General features: G+C 39.2%; 3 protein-coding genes across 4 annotated transcripts in view; all 3 read left to right on the top strand.

Moving 5' to 3' along the window:
• LOC116305012 (uncharacterized) overlaps positions 1-17,523 on the top strand; it is a 28,564-nt gene extending 11,041 nt beyond the window's left edge. For both annotated transcript variants that reach the window (XM_031714830.2, XM_031714829.2), the window contains exons 15-23: positions 130-6,084; positions 6,418-12,696; positions 13,270-13,361; positions 13,703-13,760; positions 14,132-14,230; positions 14,564-14,651; positions 15,045-15,096; positions 15,551-15,678; positions 16,547-17,523. In XM_031714830.2, coding sequence (XP_031570690.2) covers positions 130-6,084; positions 6,418-12,696; positions 13,270-13,361; positions 13,703-13,760; positions 14,132-14,230; positions 14,564-14,651; positions 15,045-15,096; positions 15,551-15,650 — 12,723 coding nt within the window. In that variant the 3' untranslated portion in view covers positions 15,651-15,678; positions 16,547-17,523. The remainder of the gene's footprint in view (positions 1-129; positions 6,085-6,417; positions 12,697-13,269; positions 13,362-13,702; positions 13,761-14,131; positions 14,231-14,563; positions 14,652-15,044; positions 15,097-15,550; positions 15,679-16,546) is intronic.
• Positions 17,524-18,601: 1,078 nt separating this feature from the next.
• Positions 18,602-24,807, top strand: LOC116305037 (activin receptor type-1B-like). Its single transcript, XM_031714858.2, has 5 exons — positions 18,602-18,668; positions 20,267-20,569; positions 22,876-23,049; positions 23,800-24,015; positions 24,536-24,807. The coding sequence occupies exons 1-5, from the start codon at positions 18,602-18,604 to the stop codon at positions 24,805-24,807; spliced, it is 1,032 nt and encodes a 343-aa protein (XP_031570718.2).
• A 480-nt stretch (positions 24,808-25,287) lies between these two features.
• Positions 25,288-26,934, top strand: LOC148910671 (bone morphogenetic protein receptor type-1A-like). Its single transcript, XM_089031060.1, has 2 exons — positions 25,288-25,665; positions 26,356-26,934. The coding sequence occupies exons 1-2, from the start codon at positions 25,288-25,290 to the stop codon at positions 26,491-26,493; spliced, it is 516 nt and encodes a 171-aa protein (XP_088887186.1). The 3' UTR covers positions 26,494-26,934.
• Positions 26,935-26,957: the final 23 nt, after the last annotated feature.

Raw genomic sequence — 26,957 nt, 5'->3', positions numbered from 1 at the left:
TGATTCTTAAAACAAAAGAATATCTCATTAAGGGCTCAACTGTAATAACAGCTATTTCTTGGTTATGATCCGGCTAATATATGATTGATAAGAAACCAAAACATATGTAACGTTTTTTTCCTCTTACAGCATCAACTCCAACTGAAAGACGCTGCTATTTCTTCTTTGAAAGAGAAACTGGAAGAACAAACAGCATTGTTAGAAAGATCTCAGTCCATCGTAGAAAAACAACGATTCCGCGCAGACTCACTTGATTCTAGACTCGAGCAGCTAGGCAATGCTACTTCAATCGCGTTGAAAGAAAAAGATGCTGAGATATCTGCCTTGAAAGACTCGCTACAAAAGCTTGAACAAGAGAAAGTCGAGGAAGCTACGCATCTTCAAGCTAGCGCCAGAGAAAAAGATGCTTTACAGGAACAGTTGAAAACCGAAAAAGATTCTTTGGGCGAACGTTTGTTGGAGCTTGAAAAGACAAAGGAAGATCTTACAAACGAACTTTCGGCTGCCAACACCGCGGTAGATGATTTAAAAGAGGTAAATGAAAATTTAAGGAAGAAAGTTTCTGAGCTTGAGACCAGTCTAGAAGTTCTTTCTAAAGAGTTATCCACGGTTAGTTCATCTATAGCTGACTCTCAAGAAGCTAACAACGCTTTGCAACAGAGGATATCCGAGTTGGAAGAGGTCAAGGCTCAACTAACGGATAAGTTGGTAGATTCAAGCGCTGTGGAGCAAGAGCTTACAAAAGAGGTGGAAAACTTGAAGCAAACGCTGTCAGACACTGAGTTAACAAAGGAAGATCTACACGAAGCTTTAAAGACGAGATTGGAGGAATCGAATAACGCCAACGAAGAACTGAAGAAAAGGCTTGAATCTGTTGACAATGAAGTGACACAGTTAAAGAACGGGTTAGAATTAGAGAAAGAGAGGTCCGAGAAAAAGATAGGCTCGTTGCTTGAACAGCTAGCTGAAATGGAAAACGAGGTTTCCGTGCTAAATGAATCTTGCTCTGAAAAGGATAAAGAGCTTGAACACGAGAGATCAATAGTTTCGACCAAGGATGAAGAGATCAATGAGATCAATTCAATGAAAGAGAACCTAGTAAATGATTTGTCTGCTTTGGTCGAAGAGAGAGAGTTGAAGATCAGAGAACTTAATCAGAGTATTGCTGAGAAGTCTCAAGAGTTTGGAGAAGAAATAGAAGACAGAAATAAACGGGTCCATGAACTTGAACGAAAGGAAGCTGAGTATCTGGAAGCCTTGGATGAAAGAGGTAACAAAATAATGGAGTTGGAGAAATCTATTTCTGAGAAAGTAGAAGAAGATGAGAAGGTAGAGGAATCGAAGGATACTCAGGTCCAAACTCTTGAAGCGAGAATCCAAGAGTTAAATGAAGTCATGGAAAAAAGAGATTCAAAAATGCTTGAATTGGAAAAGGAGCTTGAAGAAAAGATTAAAGAATTTGCTAAAGAAATCGAGAAGAGGAATGAAGAAGATGGAAAGGAAAAAGCGTCGAAGGACATTGAGATCCAAACTCTTGAAGCGAGAATCCAAGAGTTAAATGAAGTCTTGGAAAAAAGAGATGGAAAAATGCTTGAATTGGAAAAAGAGCTTGAAGAAAAGATTGAAGAATTTGCTAAAGAAATCGAGAAGAGGAATAAAGAAGATGAGAAGGAAAAGCAATCGAACGATACTCAGGTTCAAAGTCTTGAAGCGAGAATCCAAGAGTTAAATGAAGTCTTGGAAAAAAGAGATGGAAAAATGCTTGAATTGGAAAAGGAGCTCGAAGAAAAGATTGAAGAATTCACTAAAGAAATCGAGAAAAGAAACGCTAGAATTAAGGATCTAAAAGAAAAGGGAAAGAAGGTTACACAACTATTAAAAACCAAAGAAGAAACGGTTAAACAGTTACAACAAGAAGTCGAGGAATTGAAACAACAGCTAGAAGTGAGTAGATTTGAGCTGAAAGAGAGTGTGGGTTCTAAATCGATCATCGAAGAAACATTGGTTGCTAAGGAGGCGAGTGTTGCCATGGCGGAGGAGTCTCTGAGCAAACTGAAGGAAGAAAAGGAGCAGAAAGAGAAGACAAGTCAACAAATTGAAGAAGAAAAGCAGCTTTTAGAAAATCAATACAAAGAAACCATTATAGAATTAGAAAAAATGAAGAACAAAGCTGAGCAACTGGAACAAGAACTCAAAAAGAAGGTTGACCAAGAAGATGGCTTGGCGAAACAGAAATATGACCTGCAAACGTTCCTGGAAGAACTCCAGAACAAAAATGCTGAGCTAGAGCAAGACATGTCCAGCAAAGACGACGAAATTTCGAAGTTAAAAGTAAAATTCTCGGAAAAAGAAAAAGAAGTGCAAGAACTCTGGAAGGAACTAGAAGGTTATGTTGCCAAGGCTACGGAACTTGATAGATCGGTGAACGAGAAAAGTCAAGTCGAAAGCAATCTAGTGGAAAAGTCTCGAGAGTTAGAAACAAATGTAATAAAACTGAAGGAAGAACTTAGTGATATGGAAGCAGCCAACGAGATTCTCAAAGAGAAAGCGGAAAAGAATAACGAAGAAGTAACGCGACTAAGAGAAGAGCTTGGATCGAGAGTCTCAAGTTTAGAATCACTTTCCAAAGAATTTGGAGAAATGCAGTCAGCCCTTGATGCTAAAGATACAGAAATCTCATCCCTCGGACAAGGCTTAGGAGAGAAGACAAGTAGAATCTCTGAGTTAGAGAATGAATTATCTGCCTCTCTAGAGAAGCTGAAGAAATTTAAAGGTGAACTAAAGAGACAGAAGGGTATTAAAGAACAGCTTGCTTCTGCTCGGGAAAAGGTTCAGCAGTTAGAAAACGCATTAGCTGAAAAAGAAGGCTCGGAGGAAATTGTCAAGAGAAAAGACGAAGAGCTGGATTTAATGCAAGAAAGTTTTGAGGTGCAGACGGAGCAGATTTCCACGCTAAAAACTGAGCTAAAAAATGCTAATTGTAAAGTAGAAGAACTGGAAAAGCAGCTAGAAGATAATAACGACTTGAAGAAATGCCTGGAAGAGAAGGAAAGTGAACTTAGTCTCCTACAAGCAAGTCTTGATGAGCGGAACTCTAGTTTAAGCGCACTGGAGGCGAGTTTCCAAGACGTCAGCTCTAAAGCAGCAGGATCTAACGTAGAACTTGAAGAACTCCAAACCAAACACGACGCAGAAGTGAAAACATGGAAGAAAAGGGCTCAGAATCTCAAGAAAGCTTATGAAACAAACACCAAAGAGATAGCGGACCTTAAAGAAGCGCTGGAAGTCGTCAAGAAGGAGTTGGCAGAAGAAAATGCCAAATTACAATTCTACGAAGGTGAAATAGCGTCACTTAGAGAAGAAAATATTGCCTTGGACGAAGAACTAAAAACTCTTCGCCAAGAACTTACGCGACGCAAGGAAGAAAAAGATGACCTCAGCCGACAAATAGAGGGTTTGAGAGATGAGTTACAGTCTAAGGAATTGGATGCCATGGAACTTGTAGAATTAAAAGAAAGTTACAGAAAGCAAGCAGAAGAGTTACAAGAATACCAGAATGAGTATGACTTAATTTTACAAGAAAGAAACAAGCTTCAAAGTTCTCTAGAATATTCAGATGTGGAGAAACAGAACGCAAAAGATGAAGCTGAGAAATTAAGGAAGGAATGCGAAGAACATGTTTTGGCCAAGGAAACGATATCTGATGAGCTTGCCTCTTACAAATCAAACCTTCATTCTTTGCAGTCCAGTTTCGAGAATGTCTCTCAAGAGCTAGAAGAAGCGGCAAACAAGCTAAAAAGCACGGAAGACGAGAATGAAAGTTTAAATCAACAACTTGATAACGCTTTAAGGAGACTGGAAGAAATGGATGAGATGGCTAAAGGAGAGGTTGATAAAGTTGTTGAACAGAAATCTGCTGAACTGAGTGAAATTAAATCGCAGCTTCTTGCGAACGAAGAAACGAAGGCAGAACTTCAACAGTCGTATGGCAAGTTGGAAAAAGAGGTGGAGAATTTGGAGCTACAAATCCAAGCGCTTCAAGATGAAAAGAAGGAAAAGGAGAAACAACTCGCGGCTGCTTTAGAGGAAGAGCGTGAGTTGGTCACAAAACTGAAAAACGACCTGGATGATTTAAAGAAGAAATGCGAAGACCTACAACAAGAAAAACTAGAAAATGATGAATATTTTAAATCAGCATTAGATAAAGAAATCCAGCTCAGAAGTGATATTGAAAATGAAATTAAAGATTACAGAAGTAAAATCGATTTCTTGCAAAAAGAAAGGGAAGATATGTCCTCACAGTACAAAGCAGCGACTGAAAGCGAACTCGGTTTGAGAAGTGAACTTGAAAATGAGCTTGCACGTCTGAAAAACGAAGCTGATGTTTCCAGAGCAGAGTTTGAAGAAAGCAAGAGTGAAATCAATAAAATGTTGGAAGAGGCTATCCAGGAAAAAGAAGATCTCAAGAATGAATTGATTGCAATCTCAAATGAATTGGAAATGATTAAAAGTACCGATAAAGATGTAGAAGGTGATAAGAAAGAGTTGAACGACATGTTAGAGAAGTCGTTTGAGGAGCGTGATCTTCTTAAAAATCAATTAGACAACCTGAAAAATGAACTTGAGGCAGTTAAAAGAAATGAGACTGAAACAGATGACTTAGTACGGAGCTCGCTTCAGGAAGAGATCGATAAGAAAGATCTGATGTTGGAGACCATGAAGACTCAAATGGCAGGACAGTTTAACGCAGAGCTCGAAGAAACACTTCGAATTAGAATCAGCGAAGTGGTAGAAGAAAAGAACTTGGAAAGAAAGAACCTTGAAGATGAGTTGACGAAGAAACTCGAAGATCTAAAGAGCCACAAAGATGGTGTCATTACCAAACTCAAAGATAAAATTAGAGAAAAAATTGAACTAAATAAGAAAATAAATGCTGAATATAAGGCAAAAGTTGAAGAATTGAAGAAAGAAAGCGATGCCAAAGTCAAAGAACTGAATGACAAAATTCAAGACGAGAGGAACTTGAAGAATGATTTGAAAGATGAGGTTCAGAGACTAAGTGCAGAGGTTGTGCAGTTGCGAGAAATCGAGCTTGTGAAGAACGAGCTTCAGGAGTCGGTGTCTGAAAAAGATAGTGAATTAAATAACTTAAAGAGCGAGTTCCGGGAAACGCACCAGGAAAAGGAAGAGATGAACTTGAAGCTGCAAGAGGCTTTGCTTGAAGCACAGAACCTGAAACTTGACTTGGAGAGAATACAAACTGAAAAGGTCGAAATGGATGTTCGTCTACAGCAGAGTGCTTCAAAAGAAGATATTCAGAAAGCGGTTGGGGATAAGGATAAATTTATCCATCAGCTAAAGAAAAAGCTGAAAGAAGAACGCACTGAAAAGGAAAAGATGAAAAGAGAAATGAATGAAAATCAGAACGTGTTGTCCCAAAAAGAAAAAGAAATTCAGCTACTAAAAGAAACATTTGAAATGAAAACTGAAGAACTATATTTACTGCATCAAGAAGAAATGACAACACTGGCGAACAACTTGAAAGGCAGCAGTAGCAAAGATGGTTCTTCAAGAGAACAAGATCTGCAGATGTTGATGACGGAGCTTGAAACCAAGCAAAAAGAGTTGTCGGAAATGCACCGTAAAAATGATGAACTGTTATCGAAGCTAACAGAAGCTGAACAAGAAATATCCCGTATCAAAATAGAGTATGATGATGCCATAAGTTGCATGCGAGCAGATATTCAAACTGCACTTCCATCACAAGACGAATCGAAAGAAATTAATAACATTATCGAGAGTCTGAAAGCAGAGAATGAGAAGCTTAAAGAAAGTCTGGAATCAAAGGAAAAATCCTTAGAAGCAACGAAAGAGGACTTGCTTCATCTTGAGGAAGAGTTAAATCTGGACCTTGAAAAAGTGATGCGCGAAAAGAGTGATTTGGACGAGCAGTTCAGTAATGAAAGATCCTCATGGGAGTCAAGCTTTATGGATATCTCTGCCAAGTATGCTGAACTGGAAGCACAGCTTGAAAGAGTGAATCTTGAACGGAGTCTCTCACAAGAAGGGAGCGATATCATTAAGGTAAGAATAAAAGAATGAATGAAATTTGAATTGAACAGGTTGGGAGAAAATGAAGGACGGAGGGAGGGACGGAGGATAGGAAGGAAATCTAAAGAAGAGAGGAAAGGAAAAGAGGGGAGAGGAGAGGAAAAGGAAGGGAAGGGAAGGGAGAACGATTTGCTGGTGTTTAATCTTTATGATGATGTAATGGGTGTGGTATGATTACATGTGTTAGCATTTGTCGGTAATTATTGCAATGCATGATATATGTAACAAAGCAAATTTGGTCTATGCATGTTTTTATTACTTACAGTAAGTTACATTAACATGTTGAAAATTTAAATTATTTTTTAGGCTGAAAACGAAGAAACAGCCACTAACAAGGAGACACTATCTGTTGAACTTGAGAAGGCCAAGAAGAATTTTGACAGAATCAAGAACAAGCTGAAAACCCACGTCAAACAGGGCCGAGAAGAAAAGGAACAATTGAACAAGGAAATCGAGAAAATAAAAAACGAAAAAGAAGAGGCCTGTGAAAACCTCCGTAAAGAATTTGACAAAGTTTTTAATGAAAAAGAAAGTGCTTTAGCTTTCGTGAATGAAGAACTCGAAGCCTTGAGAGAAGAGAAGGAAACGACTGAAGACGAACTGAAAGCCCAAATCAAAGAACTTCAAGGTCAAGTTGGTTCAACAGAAACAAGTATCGAGTGCCAAAATTGCCTAGTCCTTAAGAAGGAGTTAGAAGAGGCTCTCCTTGTTTCGAATGTAGGCCAGATTGGGCTACCTGTAGAGAGCGCCGAAGCGACTGGCTGTAAAAGATGCGAAGCGTTAACAAAAGAACTGGAAAAACTTGCCATAGAAAAAGAAGAAATAGCAGAAGTTATTAAATCTGAGTTCGATAACATTTGTGAGGGTTTGAGGTTTGATCTTGAAAATGCCATAAAGAAGAAGACAGCTGTCGAGCGTTCGGCGCAGATGGTGTGTTTAGAACTTGAACAAAAACTTGTTGATAAAAAGAAATCCCATGATGAGCTAGAGAAGATGATACGAGAGCGAGACGAAGTGGATGGCAGCTGGAAAGAAGAGATGATGAAGTCAACAGAACATTTGTACAAACGCGCAGAGTCACTGCATGAAGAGAAAGAATCTGTAGAACAGCAAAGACAAGAGCTTGAGAATTCTTTAAGGGAAGCCAATTCAGAAAATGAAAAATTAAATAGATCTTTATCTGAGAATGAACAGACTAGGAAAATTCTAGAGGAAGAAGTAGCCAAGGTGCTGGCTGACAAGGGACAAGTGTGCCAACGCTTGAGAGATGATTTTGAACTTGCTTTTAAGGAAAAAGAAGATGTGTTGCAGAATTTGAAGGATAAACTCGACGAAGCTCGAGAGGAAAGAGATTTAGCGATGACCGATTCAAAGAAGGGGAAAAAGGAGATAGATCGATTGAAGGAAGATTTCGAAAAAGTCGTCCAAGATAAGGATGAAATCTTACTGAACTTGAGAGAGAAACTCGATGAAATGCGCACCGAACGAAACCAAATCGAAGAAGAATTGAAGAAGGAATATGTAGAGTCACAAACGCTTCTCGAAGATAAGATCAAAGATCTGGAACAAGCCATCGAAAAGGCGCATACAGAAAAAGACGAAATGTTCAAGCGGTTGGTCGCAGATTCTGAGAAAGGCAAAGAGGAAATGAGTGAGGGATTACAAAGGGAGTTCGAAGTTATTCAAGCTGAGAAGGATGCTTTGATACAAGAATTACAATCGAGTGTAGAACAACTACGAGAAGAGCTAAAGGAAGTACGTAACGAGAAAGAGGTCCTCGAATCAGAGCTAAGTAAATCAAAAGAAGATATTGCGTTGCTGCAAGAAAACCTTGACCAAGAGAAAAAGACTCGAGAAAGCTTAGAAGAAAAATTGGAACTCAAACTGAAAAGATTCGAAGAAGAGCTTGAAGAAACCGTGGAATCTTCGAAATTGAAAATTGAAGAGCTCACAACAGAAAGAAATGCTGCTCTCGAGGAAGCTCGCGAAAAAATTCGTGCACTCAAGGAAGAAGGAGTACAGCTGGAACTTGCTCTTTCGGAAAGAGAAGAAGAGCTCGTACGTTTAAATAACGAATTAGAAGAAATGAAAGAAACCTTGATTGGGAATAAGGAAGAGCTTGAGAAGAGAGAAGATACCATACAGGAACTGAATCAAGAAATAAACCGACTAAATGAAGTTGCTAATGAAAATATACAGGACAATGCAACACGTAATGATCTGATGTCAGAGAAGACCAAAGAAGTAGATGAACTAACTCAACAGCTTAAAGAACAGACAGCAGTGACTAATACTTTGAGTGAACGATTAGATTTGCTAAATAAATCAGAACAAGAAAGGAAGAAAGAAATAGAAGATATGAATCGTGTTATTGAAAAACTGAACAACGAAAAGATGGATTTGAATGGTAAAATTGAGTTGCTTGAAAATCAAGTCAGGAATTTCGACAGCTCTTCTACTAAGGTGCAGTCACATCTTGATAAAATAAAGATGCTTGAAGAAGCAAATGAGTCCCTGCAGCAAAGGAATAAAGAACTAGAGGTGCAACTAAACAGCGTTGTTGTTCCTGAGACCAGTTCACTTCAAACTGAAGCACTTCCCTCGGACGTAGATACGGCCACAGAAAACAACCTGAGAAACGAGCTTAATACTTCGCAGTCTGAATTACAGAAAATAAAAGATATAAATGAGAAACTTAAGAAGAAGTTAAGACAGGTCCTGAAGAAGCGAGGGCAAGGTGGTGAGGATGTTGAAGGCGTTGATGTTGAATCACTTAAAGAGGAACTACAAAAGGCTCGCGAAGATAAGATCCATGGAGAGAAGATTTGTCAGGAACTCCGTATAGAATTAGATCAGGTTGTTCGTGAGAGAGAAAAGATTGTCAGTGACTTGAGAGCAAAAATGCAACATCTTCTGGAGGAGAAGGACAAGTGTGAAACACTGAACGGCAAATACGAAAAGTTGGTCGAAGAAAAGGAAGAAAGTATCAAAGCGATGAGGGATGAAATTGCTCTTCTCGAAAAGGGTACCGCCATTGAAGAGAAAAACTTGTTGATTACAAAACTTGAGAACAAGGTCAAAGAGCTTGGTGAAAATCATGACAAGGCAATACAGGATGTAAAGTCTGATTTTGAAGAATTGTTATCGCAGCAAACCATTGCTCTGGACCTTAAAGAATCAGCTCTTGGGATTGCCAATCAGAAAATCGAGAAATTGAATAGTGTCAATGAAAAACTCGCTAAAGAGAGGGAGAATATAGATGAGCTTCGTGGAAATTTTGATCACATTGTATCAGGTCTACGTGAAGACTTGGAGCATGCTCTTAAAGGCAAGTCAGCCGCTGACCAACTGGCTTACGAATTCCAAGTCCAATTAAGACGAATGCAGGCTCAAACTGGAGATAGAACATTACCAACTATGAAAGATGCCTCGGTCGATTGCATGGATATTGAAGATGGTCGAATCACGGAAAAAGACAAGGAGATTGAAAGCTATGCTGTGGAGCTCGAAGCTTTAAGAGAAGAGGCAAGTGCCTTGAAGGCTGAGTTGGATCGGTTGAATGAACAAGCAGCCAAAGACGTAACCCAAGAATCAGGTGAAGAAAAACTAGATTCTGATGCGGAAGACATGAAACCAACGGTGAAGAGCCTACAAGAAGAACTGAAAGAGCTCAACTCAGCCAACGAAGAGCTGAAACAAAAAATGAGCGATTTACGCGAAAACTTTAACACAGATCTTGCCCAAGTTGAAAAAGACCTCAACGTTCTAGATAATGACAACGTTTCTCTCAAAAATGAATTGATTAATAAACATAATTTATTAAAAGAAAGTGATAAGGCCAAAGCTGAGATGGAACACATTCTTCAGGGACTGAGGGAAGACTTACAAGAAGCAATGCACGACAAAGCGGAAAAAGACAGAGCTCTACATAAACTAAGAATAGAAGCAGATCGCTTGCGAAAACAGATTCCTTCAAAAGGGAAGCCCGTCCCAGTTATTCTTCCCTTTGAAATCAAACAAGTTGCCGAGAGTTCTCCAGTGGATGAAAGCTTTGGCACTGATTACATGCAAGACTTCTTGAATATTTCAAGTGAGGAGCCACAAAAGTTGGCTTTGCTGCCAGAAAACGAGTTGCCACTAAAGTCTTCAAAGGAAAAGGACTCCGTTTCCTTGAAAGATCAAGGCGTGAATACTGATGAAGTCCAGGTATTTGAGAAGTCAAATGTCGAAGAAGAATTGCTCCAATATACAGCCAAGAAAAGCGAGTTGGAAAAGAAATTACAGCAGCAGACAAAAATCAATTCCAAATTGAAGCACATGGTGAAGAATTTGAAGTCAGAGGCTGAAAATGTAAAAGAAGGCTTTGAAAGAGTTTCCAATGAAAGCTTAGAAAAGGAGCAAAGGTTGAAGGACTTGAGGGCTGAAATGGCCGCTTTGGTCAATGATAAAGAAGAGATGATCAATGGATTTCGAGAAAGGTTGAATGTTCTAACTAATGACAAAGGGAAAGTGGTTGAGAATTTAAAGGATGAGTACGAGGAACTCTTGTCACAAAAAGATTCTGATATCAAATTTATTCAGAATGAACTCGAGGCAAGTCAAAGACAATTGGAATCGAAAACCAGAGATCTTGCTGCCATTACAGACAACTATGAGGAATGTCTTGGTGTTAAGAATGAATTACAAACGAGAACCGCGAGATTGGAAACAGAAGCCACAGATTTGAAAAATGCTAACGAGAAACTCAAAGAACGTTTGAATTTTGTAACGGAAAATGCCAAAGTTCTTGACGAACAGAACTCAGAATTTGGCCGCAGGAATGCCGATCTTGAAGAAATCGTTTCCAACCTTCGAAAAGATCTTGAAATCCTCGTTGCTCATCGAGCAGAACTTGAACAGAAGTCAGCAGATTCAGAAACTCTCATCAGTAGCTTACGCGAGGAAGTAGAAAGCTCGACGCAAAATGCGAAAGAAAGTCTTGTTTCAAAGTTAAGAGAAAAAGTTTCAGCAACTGAAACGAAGCTTAAAGATCTAAGTAACAGGCTGCAAGAGACCAACAAGGAGTTGGCACTTCAGAGAGAAGGATTTGAAGAATCTTACCGAAACGTAGTAGAAGAGAAAGAAAGCATCCTTACTGAAAAACTGCAGTGCGAACAGAGAGTGAAAGAATTGAGGATAGAAATGCAAACGTTCGTGAAAGAGAGGGACGAAATCGTAGAAAATTTGAAATCCAAGATAAAGCAGGCATTTGACGAGCAGGGAGGACGGTCAGAAGGCTTGAAGAGCGAATACGAAAAGATGCTCGATGTGAAAGATGATTTGATCAATCAAAATGCAGATGAAATAGGCAAGCTCAAAGAAGAGGTTGCAGCTGTGGTCAACGAAAAGGACGAAATTCTAGCCGAGATGCTGCAACTTGACCGAGAAATCAGCGGTTTGAGTCAAGACAAAGAGTTCCTAGGAAGAGAGTGTGATGAGTTGAGGGAAAGGTTAGAAGCTTCGTTAAGCGATAGAACAAAGCTGCAACAAACATTGAATACTCAGGCTGAGAAGCTAGTGCATCTCGGTGAAGAGGTCAGCAATCTAAGACAGCAGTTGGATGAATCAGAATCGAAGAAAATGGTAGAAGAGATGCAGAAAGGGTATAACGAAATGGCGATGCAAAGTGATCGGCTGCGAGACGAAGCGGAGAATGCCACCAAAGAAAAAGAACTCTATCGCTCGAAGATTAAGAAGGACTACGAACGATTGAACACTGCTTTAGCATTTGATCTAGACCAGGCTAGAGCTCAGAGCCTTGAACGAGAAAAAACGATTCAGTTATTACGTTTCGAGGTCGAGAGCGTTGTCAAGGAGAAAGAAAATCTGGCGGCAAAATTAAGAGCGGCATTGGAGAAACGAGACGTTTCTGTTCCTTTGTCGAGTGAGGGTCCAAACCATGAAGGATTCGCCAACACTTTGCAAGAAATGAAAACAGAAATGAACAAAATTTCTAAAGAGTATCACAAAACCAGGAAGGAAAAAGACCAACTTTATACAAAGTTCCAAAAAGTGAGCGACAATCTGAGAAAGGATTTACAAACTTGTCTTAAGGAGAATGAGGATCTCTCCAAAAAACTCGAGAAACTCGATTCTGAAAATAGAGGACTGAAACAATCCCTGAGAGAAAAGGATTCGGCAATTTTTCAAATCAAGAAGAACTTTGAACACATCGGACTTGGCTGGAGGTCGGATTTAGACCAAGCGAGGAGCGAACGTGATGCAGCGAACAAGAAACTAAAAGCACTGCAAGACAAAGAGTTGGGTGTAGACTCAGGAAAGAAAGAAGGCGAAGACGATATTTCTCCTTTACTAAGTGAACTACAATCGAAACTAAACATTCTCGAAATTGAAAATAAAAAAATGCAAGAAAGACGAGCGAAGGACGAAGCTTCCTGCAACGAACTCGCTTTTCGGATAAACGAACTAGAACAGCAAAAGAATATCTTGGAGTACGAGCTTGAAAATAACAGAAGTATGTTGAGTTCGTGGGAAAAAGAGCATGTCGAGGTGAAGCAGAACCTGCCATTAAAGACATCACCACAGGTACTGTAGCACATCTTTCTGACTTATAGCCAAGTCACATCTATTCGTACTAAACCTCATTCGTCTTGGGGTAATGCTTTCTCATTACAGACCACGTGACATTCTCTTGAGAATAAGATTCTTTGAGTAGGATTCATATTCATTTCTTCTCATGCACAACCGTTAATGGAAGAAATGATACTATTGGGAATGAAACGTGCTTTATAATGGGTAAACATATCAAATTGAGCTGATCCTCGCAGTATATCAAGCAACTTAAGCTACGGACACACGGTGCAACGTTGCGCGCAATGTTGCATGCAATTGATGTTGCGAGCCATGAAACACGACGCAATTTGTTGCATGCAACGTTGCTGAAGTAGAAAACTATCCTACTTCAGCAACATTGCCTGCAATGTTGCACCGTGTGTTCGTGCCTTTATGCAACTGGATAAACATGGGTAAACATGGCACCAAGACGAATAAGTTCTATTACGCGCGTCCAACGTTACGATTTCCAAGTACAGTAAAAATTGATGTTGGCGGACGGCTATATATAAACTCAATTGTTAAGTCCGTTGTTTAATTTTTCAGGAGCAAGTGTTCGAGGAACTTACCGAAGTAGTTATCGACCAAAACCTGCAATCACCTGTTGATAGTATCGATGTCTTTGGCTTGAACGAAAGGTATTGAACGTTGTTATTTTGAGTAGATACGACAAATTAAAACTTTCTGCTACACTAATGGTAGAAAGTGTGGAAGTAAGCGTTGTACCAGACAGCTTCAGAGCATGAACTCGGGCTTCCAAGGGCTTCTTTCTAGGATCTGGTGTGTACGGCGAGCCTTCTTTGTCATGAGCTCAGTGGCAATGCGCATGCGTCCTAGACACAAGTTGGCGATTTCCGACGGATAGAAGAAAATCCAAAAAGGCCATTTTATACTCGGCCATTCTAAAGGAAACCCGAGTAAATATGAATTTGCATATTCACTAAAATTGTTTTAATAATGTTTTAATTTTTTCGCATAGGCTTGACGAAACATGTAGATTATACGATGAGAAATGCCTCGAGTGTAATGAAATCCAGGTAAGGTTTTACTCATCTACTACGTAGTTTAGGAAGGTCATGTTAATGAAAGTTTTGTTGATGATGATGATGTACATGGGATGATAATGGTGGCGGCGGCGGCGGTGGCGGTGTTAATGGTAGTGAAGATGGTATTGATAATGTTATTGATGATAACAATGTTAATAATGAGGTTATTGATGTTGATGATCTTAATAATGATGACGATGATGACGATGATTATGTTGGTGATGATGATAATTATTCATGATGTTGGTAATAATAAACATGCTGTTTTATGATGACTGTTGTATTTTGTTAACATACATGCAATATCTCTCAAAACGTTTAGACAAATTTAACGTCTTTTTCTTGTTCATGCTTCACTTCAGGATCAACTACGAGAAGAGAGAGAAGCAAGAACCGAGCTGGAGAAACGCCTGACCCAGACAGAAGAACAATTACGACAACAAAGACCATCATCTTCACAGGTAGTTTTAAGGCCTTGTTACACGTTGGAACATTTAGCTGAAACTTGTGTGTAACAGCGTTGCGAAGAAAGTTTCACGGGGATGCTACACGGTGCAATTTCGTCCTGTAACTTGTTCGCGACACAGCTGTGTTTCACAAAGCCTAAATAGTGCAGTGTAACACCGCCATGAAACTTGTTCGCAAAGCCGTTGTACACACGCTTCAGCTGAATGTTTTAATGCGTAACAGGATTTTTACTCTCTCTAAACATTTGATACTAGCTTAATTGCTCGTTTGCTATTTTTAATTTTAACAAATAATCTATCTTATCCGCTTTTTTAAATCTCTTTCAGTTTGCTATCGATATCGAAGATATTCAAAGTCCTATAACAAGCGATGGACGAGAACAAAAACTCTATCAATACACAGCTTCAAACATTGGTAAACAGCACGTTTTCTTCATCCCTAATCCACAGTATTTAACTTAATGACTCACTAATTGGGTGAAATACGCGGGGCCTCCCCCCAACTCCTTTTCCGGTATTTCCTCTTCAGCAAAGACCCCTTTAAAGCTTGTTACTCATTCAAGTACCGAATTAACCATTTTCCGTACATTGGTTCACTGGTGAAACACAAAGCGCTCAAGCGAGGCGAAGGTACTTTCAGGATTATTCAAATTTAAACCTTGTAACCTCGACTGAATGTTTTGTGTTTGACCAGTGAACTGATGTATGGTGAATGTTAAAACAATGCGGTGGATATCAAACAATGCAAAAGATATCTGGTTGACGTTTGATCTGATTGATGTTTTTCCTTTTATGGTTTGAATTCCAGGTCGTCACGCAAAGTCATCTGCTTCATATTTTGGTAGAATTTTTAGAAGAAGGTAAGTCTGTGCGACTTTTAACTTTTATTTTTCTTGAGTGTTTATATATAGAAGTGGACCAAATAGACCTTACTCGTGGTTATGCAATGTCTTCCCATTACAGACCACGTGTCATTCCCTAGACTATCATATTCACCATTTTCCATACATCGGTTCCCTGGTCAAACACAAAGCATTCAGTCGAGGTTGCAAGGTTCAAATTTGAATAATCCTTTGAAATTACATTGGCGCCTCGCTTGAGCGCTTTGTGTTTCACCAGTGAACCGATGTATGGAAAATGGTGAATGAATTCCCTAGAGTTTTTTTAACACCTTGGACAATTATTCACATGTCTCTATCATTGCAAGCTCACCGTTCGTCTCGCTTCATTGCATATGCACGGTTACCTTTCAAGATGGCGCAGGGAACTGTGAAAATGTTCATTATTCTGAATTCTTTTTTCCCCATTCATTAGCATGAAACCACGTGGTATAGCAAGGTCAGCTTTTGTTGGCTACGTCCTGCTTGTCCACGCCTTGGCGCTGATGTTTCTACTAAAGCTTGTCACTGGGTAATCGTCTCACTTTATATTATACAAAGAAGGTACGAAATGGAACAAAAACTATAATTATTTATAAAAAGATATAACTAGCTAAAAACTAGTGTGAGCTGCGTCGGTGTTTCTAATGAAACAGTAATGATGAAAATAAGGTAAATTATACACCATGAAAAGATGAAAAAACTTACTAAAGAGCTTTTTCATCTTTTCACGGTGTATAATTTATCTTTTCATCATTATAATTATTTATGTCGTTTTTGCACAATTTTATACGTGGCTCCCTATTAAAATAGTATATTTTTTAAATAATTTTTTATTTAGCTAAAACTTTTTGGGTAACCTTCCCTGAAATATAAACAGAGACAGACAGACAGACAGATTTTATTTGAAGTATTGCACTGATCAGTACATAAACTTTGTTCCAAATGAATATAAATATATATAGCCCCTCCTAAATCCAATCAGCCTCCCCCCCCCCTGCCCAATGGCCGTAAAAAATGAGCGCTCCTCAAGTTACGCCATTCTTGCCCCAGGTTTTTTGTTTCTCGTAGCACTGAGGGACAAACGTCAAAAATGCAAGTTTTGGAGACAAGATTTAAGTGTGCATGAACCCCTGTATGATAATCTACACGTATGATTTAGAAGTCACGTCATTCTCGCTCCAAGGGTCTTTTTTCATATTAGGTTTGCACTGAGAATTCGTTTCTACTTTTGGCAACGATTGCATCTCCGTTGTAACGTGTAAACACTCTTCGAACTTGTTGCAACGCTGTTGCGAGACAAGTTGCAGAGAAAATTGCTTCGCGTAATCGCGCCTTAATGGTTTTTAATTTAGCGTCAGGTTCTTCCACCCTTATACATTGTTATACGCAACACAGAGTGCAGCTATTTAACATTTTCCCCTTTTTTCAGATTTCAGTTCGCGCAACTCCAAAATTCAATCGTCACAATCGTCTCATTCATCTTGAAGTCTATCAGCAAAATCAAATCAAGACACCAAACCTTGATCGTACAGTTATTTTATTCTCAAATGGAAATTCTGCTGCAGTGATAATCCAAAGCGGGAAAGAGGGAATTCTATTTATTTTAAGAATGATAATAATAATAATATTAATAATAATAGTAATAATAATATTATTGTTAGTTGCAATAGAGGGTTGACCATCGGTGAGGTACATGGTAGAAAATTAAAAAATATATATTTTTCCTTATTAAATAGTTACAATTATCAGAAGCTTAAAGTAATCAATAGAATAAAAGAATTAAAATAGTATAGGTTTGAGAAATATTCGAGCCTTAGAAAGTGTCCACGTCAGGAGCGACGTCAGCGTTTTGCGCATTGCATTATGGGATTATAGAAAAACCCCATAAAGGCCGGTTTAGACGGTACGATTTTCAGCTACAACTATCGTATACAACACGCTCGCGCTATCCTACAACTCGAGTCGTAGCGTGTAAATCAAGCCTACAACTCGCCTACGACAGACGCGAGCGTGTTGTATACGATAGTTGTAGGCGAAAATCGAACCGTCTAAACCGGCCATAAGGTATTGTATTAGTCGTCATGGTGTAAACTTGGCGAAGGCCATTTTATAGTAATAGTATATTTTTAAAGATACAATTTGTTTTTGTTTTATTATTACATGCGCAGGCTATAGTGATTGGCTAGATTCATGACACGATATTATAAGAATAAATCGCATAAAAAAAGTAAAGTATACGCTGGCTAAAAAACGCGGGCTCTACGGAATCACGAAAACCTTTAAAGTAATGGCGCAATGAATTGCGTTATTTTTGATTTTTATTGAGGGCCAAAAGAAATAATTAATATAATTGAGAAGAGAAGAAGGAAAAAGATGAAAATAATAAAGAAATTTATGTTCTTTTAATTCGCGAATTCTAGCGTCTTTCTAGAGTGATTCTTTTTGGTCAAATGAGTAGTGGTTTAGAAAACATCTGTTTAAAAGAAAATTGGAGGCAAAAATATTGGACGTTTGAGAAGGACGAAATTAATAGTGTTTGTGTCTCTGATTCTTTTTGTCCTTTCTATCTATTATGCATTTGCTGCAAGATAATACCGAGGGGGTGCTAGGGTGTTTACTAGACGCTTTTCTGGGCGGGGGGAGGGGGAGTCATTTGTTGAGGTTAGTAGGGTGTGTCTTACCTCCGCCCCTCAAAAAAATTATGGATTGACCCGTAGACGGGTTATACCTTAATTGTTGGTTTGATGATGAAGTCACTCTACTTAGGGCGTTTCATTTTGTTAATTTTTTTAATGCATGAGACGATATTTCTTGAATGGACTTATTACACTATGAAGTCACATGAAAACAATCTTCTGTAAACAAGAATTATGGTCGTGGAAGGGATCCATACAAAACAGCAACAATACAGAAAACTGCGAAAAAATGTACTGTTTATGACTTAGAATATAGGAATAAACGCAGCGAATCTCAATCACACGCGCCCTCTAGCGATTGTTTCTTTCGTGGAGAAGAAGCTTTTGGTGGACGTCAATCAAGGCGTTTCCATGACATTCTGTAGGCATGTGCCCTTATAGCTTTGTATTTTCCGACAATGTCATGGAAACGCCTTGTGATTGACGTCCACCAACCCTACTCAAATGTCATTGCCGACTCAAGGAATCGAGACCCGATCGCGAGACCCTTGAGGTGAAAAGCGAGCCAGTACTACCGCTACGCTAATGCCCTCGATTCCTTTCTTAAAAGGAAAGTTTGTTGAGAAGATATGAATTAAAAAATAATGATTCTGAATTTTTATTCTTGGAAATCGGTTTTACAATTTAAAAAAAAAAAAAAAAAAAAAAAAAAAGAGCTCTAAGGGAAAATGAGAAAAAAGTTAGTAGTAAACATTTAGCTGTCCATCTGTCAAAATTCAACCAATCGCGTTTGACTTTAGAACACGTGAGAATTCCTGCAAGGATCTGAAGTAAATCTCAAAGGAATGATGCTTCCAATGAAGTTGAAAGCTTTCTTAACGCTATACCTAGCATTAGGAACCTTGTTTTTTACAGGTAAGAAGAAATTAGTTTGTCTACCTTGCTGTGTATTTCAGAGAATTGCTTTTTAGAAATGTGCTTGTAAGTTATTTGATATCATGTAGCTGTTTCCTTTAAAACTAAAATATCATTCATCAATTCTGTGAACGTCAAATCTGAAATATATTACCAAAACAAACCTTGGTTTGATTTTCTGGAACTATTACTTTAGCTTCGGACGGTAAGTAAATGTTAAAATATGCAGTGAATTTCATTACAGATTTATTTGAGAAATTTGTAAGTCTGGACGTTGCTTTCCACCAATGGTTGAACTGACTGCCCTATTTCTCGTAATCGATGGGCTGAATTCTTGTATGATATCGAGTCAGCTACCTACTAGACCTTGATAAAACTATAGAATTCTTATAAGGGCTTTAAGGATAATCTTATTTGTTTGCCATCTGATAAGCATTCATTAATCACTATGTATGTTTGTAGCTCGTTAGTAGAATATTCTATCTGTTTCAGTGTTTTTCTTACAGTCGTTTACCACGTTTTTCACTTTATGTTACTTTGACTTTTTCTTCACTTCAGTTTCATTTCAGTGTCTCCAATTAGTTGTATAAACTAAATGCATCGACACTTGAATAAAGTTATTTATTTATTATTTATTTTATTTATTTACTTTGCTACGTGGTGATATATCGACACAACAGTCGCGACAGCGAAATCGGGCAATAAATTGTTCGGTACATAGTCTGATTGACGACACTGTCTTGCCCGATTCAGGGACGGCGCAGCACGGGAGAAGGGAGAAACGGCCGGGGAAAAATTGGGAGTTTGAAAAAATAGCGGGTATGAAAAGAGAAATGATAGGCAAATTCCCTTTTTTTATTTCCCCAAATTTTCAAAACCAATTTTTTTAGCGTTATCTAGGCTTTACCGTATCCTTTATTTTTATTATTTTCATTTTCAAAGAGGTGATAGCCACCCAATCGCCACCCCCTGTATCCTCCCGCTGCATTAATCGCTGGCGGGTCGTTAAAACATTCTAGCAAGAGCTCACAACTAGGTCTGCAGTCACTGAATATAGATTGCTATCAATAGACGTCACTTCCGGTAATAGCTCTTTTTTGATGGCTTGTAGAATCCTGGAGGTTGTTTTGATCTCTTGTTTTCTGGTTTGATGTCGTGAAAATAGTCAAATACAATAGTTTGAAGACTTATTTTGATATGTTTTGACTTAGCATCCGCTAGTTGCCCCCCCCCCCCCCCCCCCCAGTCAACTCCAAAAAGTCACGTGATTGATAGTAAGCAATTGGTTCTTAGAGGCTAAAGGGTAACTGGTCAATCGGGTTTCATAGTTACCAGCTTGGTTGAAGTGAACACGGCCGCTCCGTGTCTTTGTTCAGAAGTTTTCTTTTTTTCTTAATTCATGCATTCTCTACAAGAAAGAAACCACAAAAACGCTATAAACTCTGGAACTGGCATTCGTAAATGGGTCTGGCCCATCCCTACCACCATCCCTACTACCGTGACCGTGATGTTTTCTAGAATTTAGCTCCTCCGTATCATATATAGAAGGAGGACTCAAAGTAGTGACTCTTATTTCGCTTTACGTATTTAATCCCTAGGGTACTTTGATGAAATTATTACCTGCGTTTGTGACTATTGCCAAGAGAGTAATCACACTTGTCTTACAACCGAAAGCTGTCTCACGATTTTAAAACGAGGTGAACTTGAGGACGAAGGCGTGATAGAAAGAAGATGTATCTTGGATCACGGAGAAAGGATGACTACTTGTGAATACCCTGAGAAAGATGAGAAGTACGAGCAATACTTGCAATATCGCTGTTGTTACGAAGATTACTGTAATGAAAATGTCAGCATCGCTTTTCCTCCTTTTCCGGCAGCAACGTCTCCTTCAACTAAAAAAGGTGTGTTTTCTTTGGTAGGTTTTAATGAAAACGTATGTAGAGACATCTAAACCTTTTCCAAAAAGTAAACCTTTAAATCTATCGATACCCTATATACAACAGCTCTTAAGAGGGCGGATCCAGGAATCAAAGAAAGAGTGGGCCGGAAGAAAGGGTGGAGCGGGAAAAGTCTTCCTAAGGACAGTTAAGTTACGTCTAAAGAAAATACATCACTTAAAAAGGGGAACCGCGTCCCCGTGGGCCGACCCCTAAATCCGGCCCTGCCTTCGGGCTGATCAAAGTCAGGGCACGGATCGAATAGAAATTTAGATTGTTATTTTTTGCTGGGTGGGGGGTGGGGGGGGGGGGGGGGGTCGGGGAATCGGAGACAACACAACCGTGGGCCGACCCCTAAATCCGGCCCTGCCTTCGGGCTGATCAAAGTCAGGGCACGGATCGAATAGAAATTTAGATTGTTATTTTTTGCTGGGTGGGGGGTGGGGGGGGGGGGGGGGGGTCGGGGAATCGGAGACAACACAACCGTGGGCCGACCCCTAAATCCGGCCCTGCCTTCGGGCTGTATGTTAAGTCCTACTCTATTCAATCTCTTCCTAAGTGACCTTCCAGACTTTCTTAAACAAACAAATGTAAATGATCCGATCTGTTTCGATAATGCACTATTAAATCGTTTTCTTTATGCTGATGATCTAATTTTATTCAGTAAAAACTATATAGATCTTCAAGCCCTTTTAAATAAACTTGAACTATTCTCTAACGCAAATGGTCTAGATGTAAATATTGAGAAAACTAAAATTCTCATTTTCAATAATTCAGGGGGGTGGTTAAGTAATTATGTTTTTTATTATCAAAACAAAATTTTAGAAAATGTTAAACTTTACAAATACCTCGGCCTCACATTTAGTGCTTTCGGAAATTTCACAATTGCAAAACAGGAACTCAAGAAATCTGCTCTGAAAGCCTTATTTAAGTTGAAAAAGGAGATGGGTCACTCTTTTCACTATGACCCTCATCTCACCATGAAACTTTTTGACACACTAGTAAAACCTATTCTGTTATACGGCAGTGAAGTCTGGGGTTCTGAGGTTTCTAAAAATGACCCTATAGAACTTGTTTATACCAAATTTTGCAAAATGTTACTCGGAGTGGGAAAATATGCAACCAATTCTGCCTGTTATGCAGAACTAGGTCGACTCCGTCTGCATGGAGCTGCAAACTTAAGATGCATATGATACTGGCTCAATCTAGTTACACCTACATCGAGCCATAAAATTACATTCTTAGTATATAAAGAAATGATAAGCTCCAGCCGTAAAATTTGCTGGAGCCAAAAAGTAAAAGAGTCATTATTAAAAAATGGGCTGGGTGATATATGGCTAAAAGTAAATTCCAATACCTCTCGCCAGCCAAACGTCTTTGTTACTATCAAAACGAGATTTGAAGACAGAGAGAAACAAAACTGGCTCGGGGAGGTCTTTAATGATAAAAGGGACACCCCAAAAGAACAAATTAAGAACGTATCTCCTCTTCAAAGTTAGTTATACGTTAGAACTTAATAAAGGTAAAAAAGATTTCACTCACAGAAGAGCCTTAACTAAGCTAAGAATAAGTAACCATGACCTAGAAATTGAAAGAGGCAGATACTCTAGTTACAAGAAGGTAGAGGAAAGGAAGTGCTTTCATTGTACTGATATAATAGAAGATGAAAGACACTTCCTAATTAAATGTCCTCTATACTCCAAACTTAGAGAAGAATTTTTCATGCAAAATAACATAAGTAACTCCCTTACAGAGGACCAATTGTTCCTGAGGTTGATAGATCCTCCCCATATTTTACAATCAGCTGCAGCAAAATACGTTTACAATTGTTTTGCTCTGCGTGTTGAAAAGAAAGCAACAACAACAAAACAAATAAAAATCAATACTTTTATAATATTGCATAAAGATGATTAGGATTAGTAACGCATTTTATCGAAATAATTAGATGAACATTTATATATACAGAATATATATGTACGTATGACGTGTATGTGTGGAATATGTGAATATAGATATTATGCACATACATAAACATACGTATATATTCGTAACTTATTTGGAACTAAGTTGATGTGCAATTATGTACAAAACGCCAAATAAAATATGTCTGTCTGTCTGTCTACTTCCTCTTCCCCTTCGCCACCCCCCCCCCCCCCCCCCCCCCCAATTTATTTTAATCTTTATTGATTTTTCTTATTTTTTTAAAAAAAGATTTGCGTAGAAATATGCGATTTCTAACACGTTTCTTGTCATTTATTTTTGTTATACAGGACAAAATAGCGAGAACTTTACCACTGAACAGACCTTGGTATTAATCACTGGAGGATGTTTTATCTTTGGCGTTCTGGTAATGTTTATCGTCTACAGGTGTAAGCGAGATGTGGAAGCGTCTGTGCCGTCTGAGTCACCAGCTGGACATGTGTGTGGATACGAAGAATCGTCAGGTGAGAAAAAAAACCATGAAGTTAGTTACCCAAGGGAGTACTATGTTGATCTCCTTGGGATTGATGTATGTTTAACTTCTACTAAATGTAGAAAGGAATGAAGGTAGGTAGAATCTTAGCTTTTTATGGCTCAAGCGGTCAACAAATTCCGTGCCTTACCTTAGATCAGCCCAGATGTTGTTTCAGGGTTCTATCTGTGAGTTAGGCATTCCCTGACTTAGATCAGCCCACAGGTTATTTTAGGGTTCAATCTGTGAGTTAGCCATGCCCTGACTCAGATCAGCGCAGAGGTTGTTTCAGGGTTTTATCTGTGAGTTAACCGTGCCCTGACTTAGATCAGCCCACAGGTTGTTTCAGGGTTCTATCTGTGAGTTAGCCATGCCCTGAATTAGATCAGCCCAGAGGTTGTTTCAGGGGTCTGATCTGTGAGTTAACCGTGCCCTGACTTAGATCAGCCCACAGGTTATTTTAGGGTTCAATCTGTGAGTTAGCCATGCCCTGACTCAGATCAGCGCAGAGGTTGTTTCAGGGTTTTATCTGTGAGTTAGCCATGCCCTGACTCAGATCAGCCCAGAGGTTGTTTCAGGGTTTTATTTGTGGGTTAGCCGTGCCTTGACTTAGATCAGCCCATAGGTTGTTTAAGGGTTTGATCTGTGAGTTAGCCATGCCCTGACGTACCCATTTTAATTGAAGGTTGTTCTTATGGGAACCCCTTTACTTACTTGTTATTTTGTTTCATACTTTACAAAGGAGGCACTGGTTTACCAATCATGGCTCAGATTACTGTTGCACGTAACATAAGCATCATCCAACTGGTCGGCCGTGGTCGATTTGGTCAGGTTTATCGGGCCAAATGGCATGAAGAAGACGTGGCTGTAAAGTCTTTTAATTCGAGTCAAGATGGATCGTGGAACAGGGAAACTGAGATATACCAGACTGTTATGCTTCGACATGAAAATATTTTAGGTTGGATATAAGATATTATAAAAGAACTGTTATAAATCTCGCATTCTGATTGGTTTGGAGCGCGTGCTTTACGAGAGTACACAGCACGCAAGCGCCCTACGCGTCGTGCTTCTCCTAACACTTCTCTCGTGTTCTGCCAATCCCCGTGTGCTTCATAACCGCACACAGCACGCGCGCGCGTTTTCTATTTCTTCATTTATGACTAGCACAGGAAAGATTGTGTGGATACAGTAGATTATTGCTGGAAAACGACGCGCTGTAATATCGGAACTAATAATAATAATTATTATTGTAATAACAACAATAATAATGATGATGATGATAATGATAAAAATCATCTTTGTCATTATCATCATAATATACAATAACAATGAAGATAATAATAATAACAATAATAAATATTAATTCTTATAGTGAGCCTCCTTATTAGTACAATTTTGTTACTACGTTTAAGATGCCACCTTAACACTAACATGATGGACGCCATTAGTCTAATGAGCGTTTCTTCGTGCTATCGTAGGGTTTATAGCTTCTGACACCAAAGACACCGGGTCTTACACACAGCTATGGTTGATAACAGACTACCACCAGAACGGTTCCCTGTGTGATTACCTTCAGAGAACGACCTTGGATGTGCCAGGGTTAATGAGACTTGCCCACTCCGCTGCCAAGGGTTTGGCCCACCTTCATAGGCACGTGATAGGAGCTAGTAATCAGGGCAAACCAGCCATGGCTCATCGAGATATCAAAAGCAAGAATATCCTTGTGAAGGATGACGGTGAGTTTGGCTGAATTACGTAAAAGCTAGGTTAACGATTTTACTCCAAAACCACTTGCCAGGGGCGGATTCAAAAATCTGAGAAAGAAGGGCCCGGTAAAATTCGTCGTTAATTTGACTTTCAAATCTCACCGCTTACTATGCAAAATAAAATCAGCTAACTCGCAGATCGAACCCTGAAACAACCTCTGGGCTGTTCAAAGTTAGGGAATGACTAACTCACAGATCAGACCCTGAAACAACCCCTGAGCTGATCTAAGTCAGGGCATGGCTAACTCACAGATCAAACCCTGAAACAACCTCGGGGCTGATCTAAGTCGGGGCATGGCTAACTCACAGATCAAACCCTGAAACAACCTCTTGGCTGATCTAAGTCGGGGCACAAGCTAAGCCAGATATAGTTTTGCGGCACGGAGGTTGGTTTGCGGCAAAAAAAAATAAAGCTTTGTAATCAAACGGACAAATGCAACGCAAATTTCTTAGGTAAACAGTAAATGACACCAAACATTTTTACACCATTAGGAACTTGTTGCATAGCAGATCTTGGGCTCGCCGTTCGAGGGACCTCCCAGGGTCTTGTTGATGTTCCCACGGGTACCCGTGTTGGGACAAGTCGTTACCTGGCGCCAGAATTCCTTGGAGATTTTGACACCGTTTCTTCTTTGGATGGCTATAAAAGAGGAGATGTCTACTCTTTTGCCCTGGTGTTATGGGAGATGACGAGACGGTGTGTTACCGAACGGGTCTGTGAGGAATACCAGCTTCCATATTATGACAAAGTTCCTGCGGATCCTAGCGTTGAAGAGGTTTATGAAGTGGTCTGTGTTGAAAAGTATCGACCTTACTGTCCAGATCGATGGGAACGACACCCGGTAGGAATGTGTGATTTATGTCAGAAAGAGAGATCTTTAAAGGAGGTATACTGAGAAAGAAGTAATTAAGGAAGACACGTTATTAAAGTATATAATGATGATGATGATGATGATGAGTGATAACGAGAATGATGAGGAGGAGGAGGATGACGATGATAAGAAGGATGATGATGAGAATGATAATGATGATGAGGACCATAAAGAAGATGATGAGGATGAGAAGGATGATGAGGATGACGATGTGGAGAAGAATGATGACGATGATGAGGAGGATAATGACCATGATGAAGATGATAATAACGGCTGATGAGATTGATGAAAGCAAGGTGGAAAGAGAGAGAGAGAGTATGGCGGGGTTGAAAGGAAATAAAATTGAAAGAAAAGAACGAAAAAGAGAGAGACGGAAAAGAAGGAGGGATAGCTAATTAGGGGGAAAAGGGGATAGCACGTGTATAGAAAAAGAAAGTAAAAACAATAAACTGTCACATTGAGGAAGAGATGAACGTATTAACCCGCGATCGTGTCGTTCGAAAGGGTGTAGGGTAAAGGGTGGTGGATTAACGGACGAATGGGTCCGCTGACGAGTTATAGGGTTCAGGGAAGAAAAAAAGTAAATGGACTGAAAGAAAAGAAGCTGATTGTACTACAATTAACTTTAACCTCGTCTTGTTGTACTGTATTTGCCATCAGACGCTGAAGAGAGTGTCAAAGATGACGAAGGAATGCTGGAAGGATAAGCCATTAAGTCGTCTTACGTGCATGCGTGTCAGCAAGTCCCTGAAAAACTACATGGAGGAGGCAGCTATGGATCAAGATGATGCCATCTAGATTTGCTTATAATAACTTCAGAACGGTGTATACAGTCAAAGTAATTAACGTTGTCCACCGAAAAAAGACATTTGAACATTTACACATTTAGACATTTAGACTAAAAGAAATATCACGTGTTTCATTATGTATTCTTTGCCTCGAGTGCGTCAGCCTGAACTTTAAATGTAAAATTCAGCTCGTGAATCGAAAATCCAGAATGCCCCGACCATTTAGTGAGTATTTAAGATGGACAATGGTATTTCAGACGGTTTGTTTTATGCCAGAACGTTCGAGGAAACGCGTGATATTTCTTTTAGTCTAAATGTGTAAATGTCTTTTTTCGGTGGACAACGTTAATGACATTGACTGTATACTGTTACTTAAACGGTAAACTGATTAAGTATTAACTTCAGTTCAGTTTGCTATTTAAACCTCAGTATGATACTGCTACTCCTTTACAAAGTTATACATGTTTCAATTGC

This window comes from Actinia tenebrosa, unplaced genomic scaffold (assembly GCF_029948245.1).
Source record: "Actinia tenebrosa isolate PJP-AT-01 unplaced genomic scaffold, QUT_ActTen_1.0 PGA_scaffold16__25_contigs__length_10494907, whole genome shotgun sequence".
In the NCBI taxonomy this organism is placed as follows: Eukaryota; Metazoa; Cnidaria; class Anthozoa; order Actiniaria; family Actiniidae; genus Actinia; species Actinia tenebrosa.
This window is presented reverse-complemented; position numbering and strand designations above follow the sequence as displayed.